General features: G+C 41.0%; 2 protein-coding genes across 2 annotated transcripts in view; one reads left to right on the top strand and one right to left on the bottom strand.

The window, feature by feature from the left end:
- Positions 1–2,243, top strand: part of LOC137999818 (uncharacterized) — a 13,886-nt gene extending 11,643 nt beyond the window's left edge. Inside the window, exon 12 of the mRNA XM_068845752.1 lies at positions 1,349–2,243. Coding sequence (XP_068701853.1) covers positions 1,349–1,501 — 153 coding nt within the window. The 3' untranslated portion in view covers positions 1,502–2,243. The remainder of the gene's footprint in view (positions 1–1,348) is intronic.
- The window catches only part of LOC137999816 (uncharacterized), a 37,583-nt gene continuing 26,996 nt past the window's right edge, over positions 1,914–12,500 (bottom strand). The window contains exons 18-24 of the mRNA XM_068845750.1: positions 11,223–11,277; positions 9,939–9,998; positions 8,307–8,396; positions 6,692–6,808; positions 5,343–5,380; positions 5,207–5,255; positions 1,914–4,849 (exon numbers count right to left, since the gene is read on the bottom strand). Coding sequence (XP_068701851.1) covers positions 4,700–4,849; positions 5,207–5,255; positions 5,343–5,380; positions 6,692–6,808; positions 8,307–8,396; positions 9,939–9,998; positions 11,223–11,277 — 559 coding nt within the window. The 3' untranslated portion in view covers positions 1,914–4,699. The remainder of the gene's footprint in view (positions 4,850–5,206; positions 5,256–5,342; positions 5,381–6,691; positions 6,809–8,306; positions 8,397–9,938; positions 9,999–11,222; positions 11,278–12,500) is intronic.

Here is a 12,500-nt window from a genome sequence, read left to right as displayed (position 1 = left end):
CCAGCCCGTAGGGCGAGTTTAATTTGTAGTCTTTGAAAAAAATTATTGACGGAATGCACAAATGGCCGGCAAAAAGTTATTCTTTTGTCTTTGTGTTAAGGACGGTGCCCACTATTGTTATTGCGAATACGTTCTGCGCATGTCGAGATACTCTGGTTTCCTATCGGTGATGCTTACCAATACAGGGATATTTTTGCGCGGTTTAAAACTATCCGGAGAAAGTAGATGCTTACCAATACAGGGATATTTTTCCGCGGTTTAAAACTATCCGGAGAAAGTAGATCTTAGTAAGTACTCTTAGTATCCAAAAAGAAAATTGGGGGTAACCATGCATTTTTGAGAGATAATTAAGTTTCAATTTGAGAAAGAACGCCATACATTGCTTTGTATTTTAAAGCTTTTTACAAATATTGTTCATCAATTATCTTTGAAAATGCGTGGTTACCCCCAATTTTCTTTTTGGATTTCAATAACACTTGCTGAGATTTACATTTTCTGCATAATCACACACCGGGGCAAAAATATCCTCAATTGGTAGGCACCGCCCTCAATTAGCCTGACTAGCCTCGTTAACACGTGTCCGATTGAAAGAATTTTGACCGTAAAACAAGGGTGGTCAGACTGATTTTCACACAGACAAAAGAATAATTTATTGGTAGCCATTCTTGCATTCTGTCTATTAACCTCTTAGCAAGCGCGAGGGCCGTACAGGGGAATATTGGCCCAAGGTCGTGGCAGTACGGTCCGTACAAAAACGACCGAGGGCCAATATTCGCCAATACGGTCCTGAGCAAGTGAGGTTATTAAGTTGTTTTTATATGGCATTGTTTCTTTGAGCGATCAGTGATACGCTTGGTGAATTTTCGTATTCTTCGTCGTCCTTTGAACGGCAGTCTTTTACATGTAAAACTAAGTTCCGCTCGCTATAATTGTACAGTTGTGCTGAAAAAAATCAAATTCCGCTTTGAAAAACTTTTTATTTTTCGCTCAAGGCAATATGAATTTCCCCGGAGTGAGAAAAAATTTGGAAGAGGACCGTTTCCATGGTAATGGCCCGTACTGTAAAATCCTGACCTAAAACTAGCCAATTAGAGTGTTCCATTTAGCCTGAGAATTGCTTGCCATATAATAAAAAAGTTATTTATTCCAAAGAGCGCGAGAAAAATCATGTGATTACTTACTAAGAATAAAGCGATATTTCGTGTGTTTACAAACATCGAAGTCACATTTCTGAGCTCGACATAGAATCGTGTAAAATGTTTTAAGTGTTCTCTTCGCTTATAGCGATGGTTTACCTCGCCTAAATTAAGAGTTAAGTCTGGACGCTTTTTCCTTTTGCTTTGCACAGGACGTAGCAAAAAGCTACGAGAGAATCCTTGGAGTTGATCCTCCAAAACCGCCTCCGCCAAACACCGAGATTAACGACGCACCTGAAGAGAACGAAGAGATTGAAAGCAGCCTTCCGCTTACGTCCGCCGACGATAAGAAGGAAATAGTGTAGCTCCAATACAAGCTGTTTCTGATTGTAAGGCTCCCATTCCAGCAGTTTTTTTTTTTTTTAGCAGAGTCAGTTTTCAGTTTAGTCGACGGCGGCTGCATTACTGCGCGGAGGAGCGTGGGAGTGAAAGAAAACTGATTGACGAACGCAAACAGGATCCGAGATCTCCCTCCCGCCTCATTCTGTGGAAAGTTTTTTTTTTCGACGTTGTGACTATCCTGGCTACCTTACTTTGACATGAGTTTTTCGTCTCGTATTGCTTTTCTTTTTACTACCATCTTTATTGCTATTTTCTTTGTGTTAGTCGTTTCAATGCTGACAAAAGTGTCCGCATGCACAAGTTATTTTAGGGAAACAAGATAGCGGCGGGGAAGAAACAGTTAAAAAGACAACACCTCCGCTAGAAGAGTGGATAGGTGGACAATGAGCGTACTTAACTACAACTCAGTCAACACAATATAGACAATAGCATTTTTTCAGCTAATCAAAAGGTTGTCGCTTGATTCTAGAAGAGTGGATAGGTGGACAATGAGCGTACTTAACTACAACTCAGTCAACACAATATAGACAATAGCATTTTTTCAGCTAATCAAAAGGTTGTCGCTTGATTTACAGGGTTCTCGCAGAATTGTCGCTATTACAAGCTTACATATATCACGCAACATATCAGTCAGCTTAGAAGTCCTTTCTGTTTTATTAATGAACGTATATGCATTTGACAAGCAATAAATAGTTATTAGAAGATGCTTTGATTGTAGTTACGTGAATGATTGCCGGTTATGCACCACTTTTTCCTCCCCAACCCCCCGCGAAAGAAAAGTACGAATTCTGTTTGGTCCATCGCGCTGTTCGCGTTCGGTCAGAAAATTTTCATTGGTTTTAAGACATTCGATTAAAAGGACCCTTTCATATTCTTGGTGGGAAGTTCCTACTGAATTCTGAGTATTTTCCAGTCCTTTATGGGGCCCAACGGTCAGTTTGAATCATCATACCTGGGCCTTTTCATTGATTGCTAATTCCTCCGTTAATTCAGAAGTTAGTTTGAATAAAATGTTAATTAGAGCTAATAATTATTTCCTTACGCGCACTATGCATTCCCCTATTTTAACACAAGTGACGTAAAAATTGTCGGTTGGTCTGAACATTCCAAAGTTTGGCAAATGCCAAAAAGGGCCATACACCGTATGTTAATTGACTCAACTTTCCAAGATTTGGCGAGAAAAACTGTACTAAAGATAGAGAGAGGGTTCACATTTAGGACTCATGGCAGTTCATTTGATCTGAACTTCCCGTTTTTTCCCGTAACGTTAGCCACAACGAAAGACTGGAACCACCATCCTCAGTTCTGTGCCACAGTGGTACACCTTCACTTATAATTCATGTGGACCAATTACTTGTTCTTTGTTGTGAATACTCTCTCTCTCTCATCGTACGTGCAGCCGGAGTTGTCGGACAGTTTGGCAGCCTACTTCACCCTCTAGATACGGAAGCTGAAATAACAGCTTCCCTAAATATAATTTTTAAATTGCAATAAATATTCATTTCCTTTTAAAGTACCTTATTATAGGAAATTAACAACGCACTTTTACAAAATTCGCGTTAATTTAATGTATCTTAATTAATGTCGATGTAAATTTAATGCACGCTATTTTGCACCTTTATTTTATTACAAAACCTTATTAGTTCCTCACTAGATACATTTGAGCAATCCTAAAAGTTAAGTACTGTAAATGCTTCTTTTTCTCCATGAGACATATGTATGTTGAGATTTAGTAAGTGCAGCAAATTCGTGTTACTGCAACAAACTGAGGCTTTGAAAGATCTTTGAATTGATAGGGTCTAGTTAGGCTTCAAAACTTATAAACATCCGTGGACTTGTCTTGGAAGGTTTTATTCACGAAAGCCAAAACGCACTTTGGTGTTCAAAAATGTAAAGTGCGAGTTCGCAGAATTATGAACATCGCATTAAGTAAAGCAAGATGCTTATCGAAAAATTCGCGTTAATTTAGTGTAAAGTAAATTTTCTTCGCGTTGTCAACGTGTATTGTTAATTTCCTATAATAAGGTAGTCGTACCTGAAAATTGCGTTGTCACCCAACATATGAAACCTCTATAGGGACGTGCATAATGAAGAAATTCTAGAGATTTAACATCGCGTTTGCAGAAAACTGCAAACTTCGGGTGAAATCTGCGTTTTGCCAAAAATCAAAGAAACTTTTATGATGTTCGCTCACTTCTTGCCTGGAATCTACAGATATCGTGCAACTTCTCAAAGGAAAAAGAAAATTTTCATGCTCCTATGGCAAGCAGCAGCCTGCGGCCCTTTGCCTTTTGCCGTCTCAGGAAATCGTAGCCTGCGTGGCAGGCGTTCGGGGAGAACCGGCGGGAGAACGAGGAGGGCGCGCGAGGAAGAAGAGACGTGAACGCGTTTCCTTCCCTCCTTCCTCGAATGCCATCCTTGTTCTCTCGCCGGTTCTACCTTTCCTCTTCGAACGCCTGCCACGCCATGATGGCTAAGAAAATCGCCATGCTGAATCTCTCTCTTATGTCCTACACATTGTGACTCAAAAGTCAAACTACTTATTCGCTAATTACTCACAAATGACAAATTCTATATGAATTCCCGAAAAAGCTATTTGATGTTGTCAAAATCCGATTGAATTTACTTGGTTGAAGTAAAAACTCTGCGCTGTGGTCTCACCCACTGAAGCTGCCGGGTGATCACCCATATCAACGTCAAATTTTCACAACGATTCAAGCTTTCGAAAATTTTACGTGAATAAAACTACCAGTCTGAAAGACTCCCTAAACATTCCACTTTTACAACGTTATCATTCACACTCATTTACAATAATAAGACAAAGTTGCTTAAATAGCGCTAAGAATTTAAGGCAAGTTTTTCAAAAAGTTCAGCCGAGGGGCCACTAAATCGTTCCGCACAACTGATCAATTTAATTGCTTCGGTTCGTGCACCTTTCAGTAAATAGAAAACAGAGAATGAGTGGATAAATGGCGAGGGCTCTTGTACGAATGATCATTACAAACCTTGCGACAAACGGCTTTCTGAAAAGTTTCTCTGCTTAGAATTAGCCGCGCGCAGGGGAGCCCTGAAAACGTCTTCGTTGTGACGTTGTATTCGAAGTGAAGTTGTGTAAAATGTTTAACCTGAAATCCCCTCAGGAAATTGTATTCTGGGTCTTTTCACTCCTTGCCCTCCAACATGTCTTTAACTGTTTGGTAAGTACACTGATCCATTTCCGCACCAATCTCCTGCAATACTTCGTCTACCAAAGCGCGTTGTTTGGCTTGCTGCGAAATGATCAGCTCACCGAACAAGTAGATCCCCATCCCCTACAAGCAGTAACAAACACCAATCGCAAGATGTGATGCGAGTCAGGATTTTGATTCGATCAACTTCAGTATTAATTAGTGATACCCAAAACGACGATTTTGATCGGCGAAAGGTGATGATGGTGATGATGGTTGGGGTGAGGGGTGGGGTTAGTGGTGAGGGTGGAGCTGATGAAGCTGCTAGTGATGCTGCTGATGCTAGGGAAAAACGACTGAATTTCCCCGTGTTTCTCTTTCGATTCTTATTTCTTTCTGCACAGACTAAACTACAAGAGTTACTTTTCCCCCGTCGATTAATACATCGAAAATTAATTTAACCTGTCCACAAAAAAAATGTCATTTAAGCACAAATTTTACCTGGTCCTCAATCAGAAATCTCTTCACCTCCTGCAGGCCCGGGTTGTATCTGCGAATACCAACACACAACATTTCTCAACAAACACCAGGAAGGAAGCAAATACTAAACAAATTCAACAATGCATGCAAGCCTTACTTGTGCTTCACTATGAGTTCACACCAACGATGCCGCACCTGCAAAACAAAATCCAATTTCTTTTTCTTTGTTTCGCAATAATTTTATCTACGGCGCTAGTTTGACTGGTGTTGAATCCTCAAACCACTTGTTGACAATAGGGAGTTTAAGAAACGACGACGGCTACGGCAACAACAACGCTAAAAAGCAGTAATATTATTGGTTAAAAGAAGCGAAATGCTCGTGCTGCACGTGCGGCACGCTTTTTTGAACATTTCTCTCCCGTACTCATCAAACCTACGACATGAAATGACCACATTTAAGGTTTTGACGACAACGTGGACAAACTACAGTAAATATTTCAGTCTCACTCTTTACTTCAAATCCGTTCGCACCAATCCAGTTATAGGACACTTCGCCCATATTGTATAATATAAACAAGATGGAATAATCATGAAATACTTAGAATTGCTCAAACGTATATTTTGAAGTCCCGTTTTCGTCGCCGTAGCCGTCGTGGTATCTTAAACTCCCTATTGTCACGAGCCTCGGACGGCAAAGGTCTCATTCGGTGAAGTTGCGAAGTTCGATCTGGTAAAAGTTGTGAAGTTCATTTCAAAGTGTCTAATTCGCCCCGTAACTGGCTACTTCGTGACTTTGTATCCAATTTCCCAACGAACTTCGCAACGTGGCGCGGTAAAGTAGGGAGCTTTAGCAACGACGACGGCGACGGCAACGAGAACGTCACTAATTTGCATATTTTGAAGGTAAAAACAAAAGCTTTGCACGCTCTGCACGTGCGCCTTTTCATTTTTGTCCATTTCGTTGCCATCGTCAGCAAAACAACAACGTGAAATAGCCAAATTTGAGGTTTTAGGGAGAACGTCAGCACTTGAGGATAAATTTTCATTTTGTCCGCTAAATTACGCTTGACTGATATCGGTTTCATTCTAGAGGGACTGCCACACCATTGTCATGTTAAAAAGCTTGGAATAGTCTCGAAGTGATTACAATAATGAGAATTTATGTTTTGAGACGACGTTGTCGTTGCCGTTGCCGTTCCCGTTGTCGTTGCTAAAGCTCCCAAGTAATGTGAAATCGACTGTAAAACTAACAAGCCGTTGCCGGGTCCACGTTCGAAGTTATTTTCATGAAAATTGCTTTTCCATTTGATGGAAACGCTTCCATCGGAGAGAAATTCCGCACTGTGCCTTGCTGAACCGAAGAAAAACAATAGCTAAGACAAAGAAAAGAAACAAATTTCCGGGCACATGAGATAAAGCCCGGCCTCGTTTGCTAAATTACCAGATCCCAAAACTGAGAACTGAATCTTCAGCTAGTGATTCAAGTCCTGTAACGAAGAAACGAACCTCAGCGTTCCTAGACGAGAAGACGTAACATCTGTCAAGTTGTCGCAATGTAGTGTGCGATAGCGTCTCGCGTTCTAACAGCTTCTCCAAAAACAGGACAACTTGTTCCGGGACTTCCTGTTTGAGAAGAAACGAACAGTTGTCACCTAAACATAGTTCAATGACCTACAGTAGTTTCAAAGAGTATCGAAGTTGTCGGCTTCATAGCATCACAACAAGCTCAAAGAAACGCTCTAATCAATGTCTACAGTCTTTTCAGTCAATGACATCTAGGCTTACAGTGCTACTATGATAAAAAAATCCTTCCTTTTTTTCCCCTTCAGATTTGAAAGTGTGTTTACTTAACACCTGACTGGCAACATTTTGAGATTTAATTTTTATACAAAGGCTGTTTACTATGTGTGTGAGTTTTGGATTCCACGGTCCGGCATTACTCGCGTTGAAAACTGGCCGATTGGACCTCTTGCAGCTTAATATACAGCTATTTCGAGAAAGTTTGTCAAGAATAAAGTGCATGCGACAATCCCGAAAGGTAATATGGGATATGATCAATACACTGTTGCTAACGACTGTGGCTGTCGAACCTACTTTTGTTACTTTCCTTCAGCACCTTCAGCATATATCAGTGGCCTCCCGTACGATTCTTTTAAATTTCTTTGAAAAACAGTGCACTTAAAATCACCCACAATACCTTTCAGGATTGTCGCGTGCACTTTTTCCGACAACCTTTCTCAAAATAGCTGTATATGTAAAGCACGAGTTTATAAGTCTGAAACTCCTGTGATGCATATCAGCCGCGTACACACGCATTGCATTCTTAAATATTGAGTCTCTGACGTCATTTTCTCCTCGATCCAGCTCTCTCAAGATTTTAAAGTTAGCAATGACGGACCATTAAATGGCAAATTACAGCTAAAGAAATACACTTGTGTTTGCGTCACTTAGTTCTTAGTTAACATTGTTTTGAAATCCAAAAAAAAAGGAGAATTGACTTTTTGGTCAGTAGCACTTTAACTGAGAGTCGACCAATAACATCACGACTTAGTTGACCAATCACATCAATGACCAGAGTGTTTACACCATCTACTGACGTTACACAAATCACTCGACTGTGAAGACGACTTCCGCTCAGGCTGTCAAAACGTTAGTCAACGTCATCTCAAACTGTCCTTCTCAGGACTACCTACACTCACCTGGATAAAAGTGCCCCTGTGATAAAAAAAATCACTTCCTTTTTTTCTTCAGATTTCACCTGAAAGTTACATTTACCACTTGCACTCCCCCATCGTCCCCCGTCTCCCTCCTTCAATGTTGGTAACGGAAAAAGGAAGAGTTAGCGATAAGAAAACAACATGGTTTGGGGGGAGGAGGGGGTTAGATGGAAAGACTTTGGGGGAGGGATTTGTCCGAGATTCCTTAAAAGGGAAAGTGTCTCAACCCTTTTGGCGCTTATTGTAGTTTTGAAATCCAAAGAAAAATAAATATTGATTTTTTGGGCACAGAGGCACTTTAATTATCACGTGATTCCTGCGTGTCAAAGCATCTACGAATTTTTGGTTCATAGATGTTAAATATATCACGACATCAAGATAAGCTCCCTCCATTAAAAACTTACCAACACACTAGTTGGTGCATTTGTTCTCTTCTTTTGTCCAAGCGTCTTTCTTCTTTTGTTGACAGCATCTAGTTTTTTCCAAATCTGAAACTGAACCATTGAACCACGAGGAAAGAGTTGGGGTTTAAGTCTCTATCGACAACTGTACCAACAATGTGTGGCAACAATTGTGTAAGCCCGGATTACAGGAATAAGGGAACTGGGACCATGAGGTTTACAAATCTCACAAATATAAATCTACAGCTATAAATCCGTCTAGACAGGTCCTGTTTACTAAACAAATTTTGTGTTTCCCGTGCAAAACGCATTCGCGGTATTTCCAATACAAATTGCCTTAAACAGATTCCCTTATAGTTGCAAGTACGTCTGATAAAATCCGATCTTTCCAACTTTCGTTTCATGTCCATTCCGCAATATTCCGGCAAATGCTCACTGGGAAACGAAGGTGGAAAATTCGAAACACCACCCGAGGGAGGGAAGAGAGAACACTTTTAGCCGCATGAAAGCGAACACCGGAGACCCCAACTTACGTCCAGGATTGACCCTAATTCAATGCACGCCCAATTTTGACCTCCAACACGAAGTGTCCCTCTTTTACCGATTTCCAAGAATAAGGTAAGGATAATGGTTAGCGTTATTTTTAGTTTTGGGTACATGCAGCTGTTTATCTTTCCTTGAGTAGCAGCATTTTGGGAACACTTTGTGACGTTAAGTGTCTGTATTCCGAGACGCGAGCGATGTTGAACTTGAAGACAAGCGAAAGGGGACACTTCGTGACGCTTATTTAAATCGATGTGCATCTAATTAGGGTCAATCCTGGGCACATCTTGCTAAATTAAACAAAACATTTGCAAAAAAACTTGCCAAAAAAAGAGATTCCCCTGTAATGAAAGCTAGAAAGTTTGACAAGCTGGAAAAAAAACAGCCTTGGACGGGATTCGAAGCCATGGCCGTTAAATCGTGCTTTACTTGCTCTCCCCTCTGAGCGGACCCAGTAAGTCGCACCAATAGGAACTTTACGATCTACGACGCGGTCAAGGAGAACGCCACGAAACAACAATATCTTTGGTTTAACGAGCAAAAAAAATCGTGCTGCACGTGCGGCACGGACTTTAGCAAATATTTTTGCGGTACTCAGCACAACGACGACGTAAAATCACCAAAATTGAAGTTTTGACAACAACGTGAGCATGCATGCAACAGAGAATCTTAACTCTGAAACCGCTCATACCAATTTATTTTTAGGATACATCGCTGACATCATTCGACATAAACGAGGAGGAAAGTCGCGAGAATTGCGACAGTGCAAAGTTATCGTCGACGTCGTAGATCTTTAAGTCCCTATCAGGGGAGCTTAAGCACGCGCGTTTTTGGGACGCGGACGGCAACCGGAAGAGAACATTTCGCGTGCCACGACAGTGGTGTCTCCCAGATTTTTATACTAATCATCTCTAATGGAGAAAAGGGAAAACAGCGCACTTCCGGTTGCCGTCCGCGTCTCAAAAACGCGCGTGCTTAAGCTCCCTATCATCCCAGTGCCCCACAAGAACAATATGTGAAGCGAGAATAGTACGATTTGCAGGCATTTGTAAAGTCTGGACAATTGAAATATAGGCCGACGTTTCTACCTACCTCTTCTTCTACTCGCCAGATCAGTTCATTATCCCGACTATCAAACCTTTTTGGGAAAGACTAAAGAAAAACAATTAGAGGATTTAGGCAAACAGCACTGCAAAAATTTTGTTTCACTTTTAAAACATAGCACCGATAGGTCACTTGCATGATGGCGCAATTTACCACCAAAGACAGAAATGCATTGAGTGTTTTTAAATTTACCAGTTGCCTCTTTGCGCCTAAGTTCTTTCAATGTCACGCAATCGTCACACCGTTACATCAGGAAGAGGCGTTTGACAACTACAAGGCGTGATTGACGGCGCGTACTACAGAGCATGTTTCGTGCTGAAGCACTTTGTTTTCTTGTTTTTGCCATAATGGCAGGACTCGTGCACCCTTGTAAGTATATTTTTGTGAAATTCACTCCCAGCATTTCGCAAGCCAAAAAAACTTCTTTGAAAGTTGACTTTTTTTTTTTCATTTTGCAGGAATTCAGTCGAGCTTAGTGACTTTTTATACACCGGCTATTTCTTCAACAGAAGAAACAACCTATACGCTCCAACAATTAAGCCTGGTGCAAGTTGTACTATAATTGCTTATTCAAACGAAATGCCCATAGCACCAAACTTTTGGGCTGAAAGACCATCCATGGCTTCATGTTTAAATTGTTATTTTACCGCTTATTTTATCGTTTACCGCGGGAAATTACCAGAGTGTAACCGCTATCACCTAGGTCTACGAAACACCCCGGTAATTTCCTGAGGTACTTTTACCTCGGGAAGTCCCTTCTACCGTGGTATGTGTGACCACGCCTATTAGCTCCTTTTGTTTGTGGACCAGCAATTGCACATTGCAGAATTTGCTGCAAACCTATAATCAACTAGTTCTGACCTCAAATGGTTGTACTTTGGTTTATTCTCTTTATAGAGTGTTTTCACTCACGTGATCAGTAACCTTGTTTTTCCTCTGAAACAAAAGAAAACGTTCGCATGATAATAGAACTCAATTCCCGGGGGATTACTTGGGTAAACCAATATGGCCGCCGTTCCTTTGTTCAGGGACACCAACATGGCCGCTGTGATGTCACGTGAAAACACTCTATACTCTGTCAAATTCATTAACTAGAGGATTTATGCAACGAGGGATATCAAATTTCTTTGAGCCAAGCGCTTCCATTCCTTTAAAAAAGTTTAACTGAAGGCGGGAAGGAGCTACTTTTGGGCTTTTGGTTAAACATTTGGTTTAGTGTAAATCTTGCGTTAAAACTATTCGACCGCCAGTTTAGATGGTAAGACCTCTTACTTTGGGTAATCCAGCCATCTCCAGCCATTCATGAATAAATTCGTCCATAGTTGCACTGTGAGTAAGATGAAAGAACAAGAAATCAGGTTTTTTGCCCACATGGCAAAAACCGAGACGGAATAACCACAAGCGAACAACTCCAAACTAGTTTAGCGCGTCTATGTGGCGGCTCTTTCACCGTCCAAACTCTTCTTCTTCCTTAAGCAGGGAACACCCACATTTACCAAACAATAACTTTAGACGGGAGAAAATAATGAATTGATAAAAATATAGAAATGACTGATGTATGCATACACGCTCACGTCGTCGCCAAAACCTTTTTCACGATGTAGTTTTGCACTGGACAGCGAAGAAATACACTAAACTGAACTCGTGCCACGTGGGCAGCACAATTAATTTTCCCATGTTAAACCAATGCTCTTGCTTTGTGCCGGTTTCCTTGCGTCAGCAACCTTGAGAAATGTTAGCCACGAGTTTTACCACAAAAAAAAACACAGAACATAATTGGTTTTACGTGGAAGAATAGGCCGTGTTTTCACGACAGCCGTTGTCCCGCTTAACATTCCTGAAAGTGGTTTGTTTGCAGACTTCGTTAAGCGACTCAAAAATTATACGTGTTTTCACAGATAAGATTGAATGAGGAGCGAGCAGCCAATGCGGCATGATAAAAATAATAAAATAGCACGCCTGTTGTATTTCCGAATTGAAATTGCCAACTAGTTTAAGCTACCTGGTTTGGTGCCTTAACTTTAATGAGCATTGTATTGAAATTTGACGAGTCGCTTAACTTTAAGAGATTTGGGAAAGGAGCTGTTTTAACGGAATCTTCGGTTGTCAGTCGCTAAGCGACCTGAAAAACCGCTCGTGAAAACAAGGCCATAATCGTGCTGCACGTGCGGTACGCATTGTAGTTCATTTCGTTGCTGTAACATGCAAAACAACAACGTCAAATGATCGAATTTAAGGTTTTGACGATAACGTGAACACACAACAGTGAATTGCTCGTTCCTTACTTAAAACGCGTCCGTCCGATCCAGTGATAGCATAACAACGTGACCATGCAAATGCGAACCATTCATTGTACTCTGAAACCGATTGTACCCTATTTATTTTTTTTAGGACACTTCGCCCACATTGTGCAACGTGAGCATTGTGCGAGATGGAACAATCGCTAAAGACATGCGATAGTTTTAAGTTATATTTTGAGGTAACGATTTCGCCTACTTCGCCATTCTAGATGTTAAAGTCCCTAACACTCCTTGCTGAATTTGGAGACAA

Source organism: Montipora foliosa, chromosome 4 (assembly GCF_036669935.1).
Source record: "Montipora foliosa isolate CH-2021 chromosome 4, ASM3666993v2, whole genome shotgun sequence".
Lineage (NCBI taxonomy): Eukaryota > Metazoa > Cnidaria > Anthozoa > Scleractinia > Acroporidae > Montipora > Montipora foliosa.
This window is presented reverse-complemented; position numbering and strand designations above follow the sequence as displayed.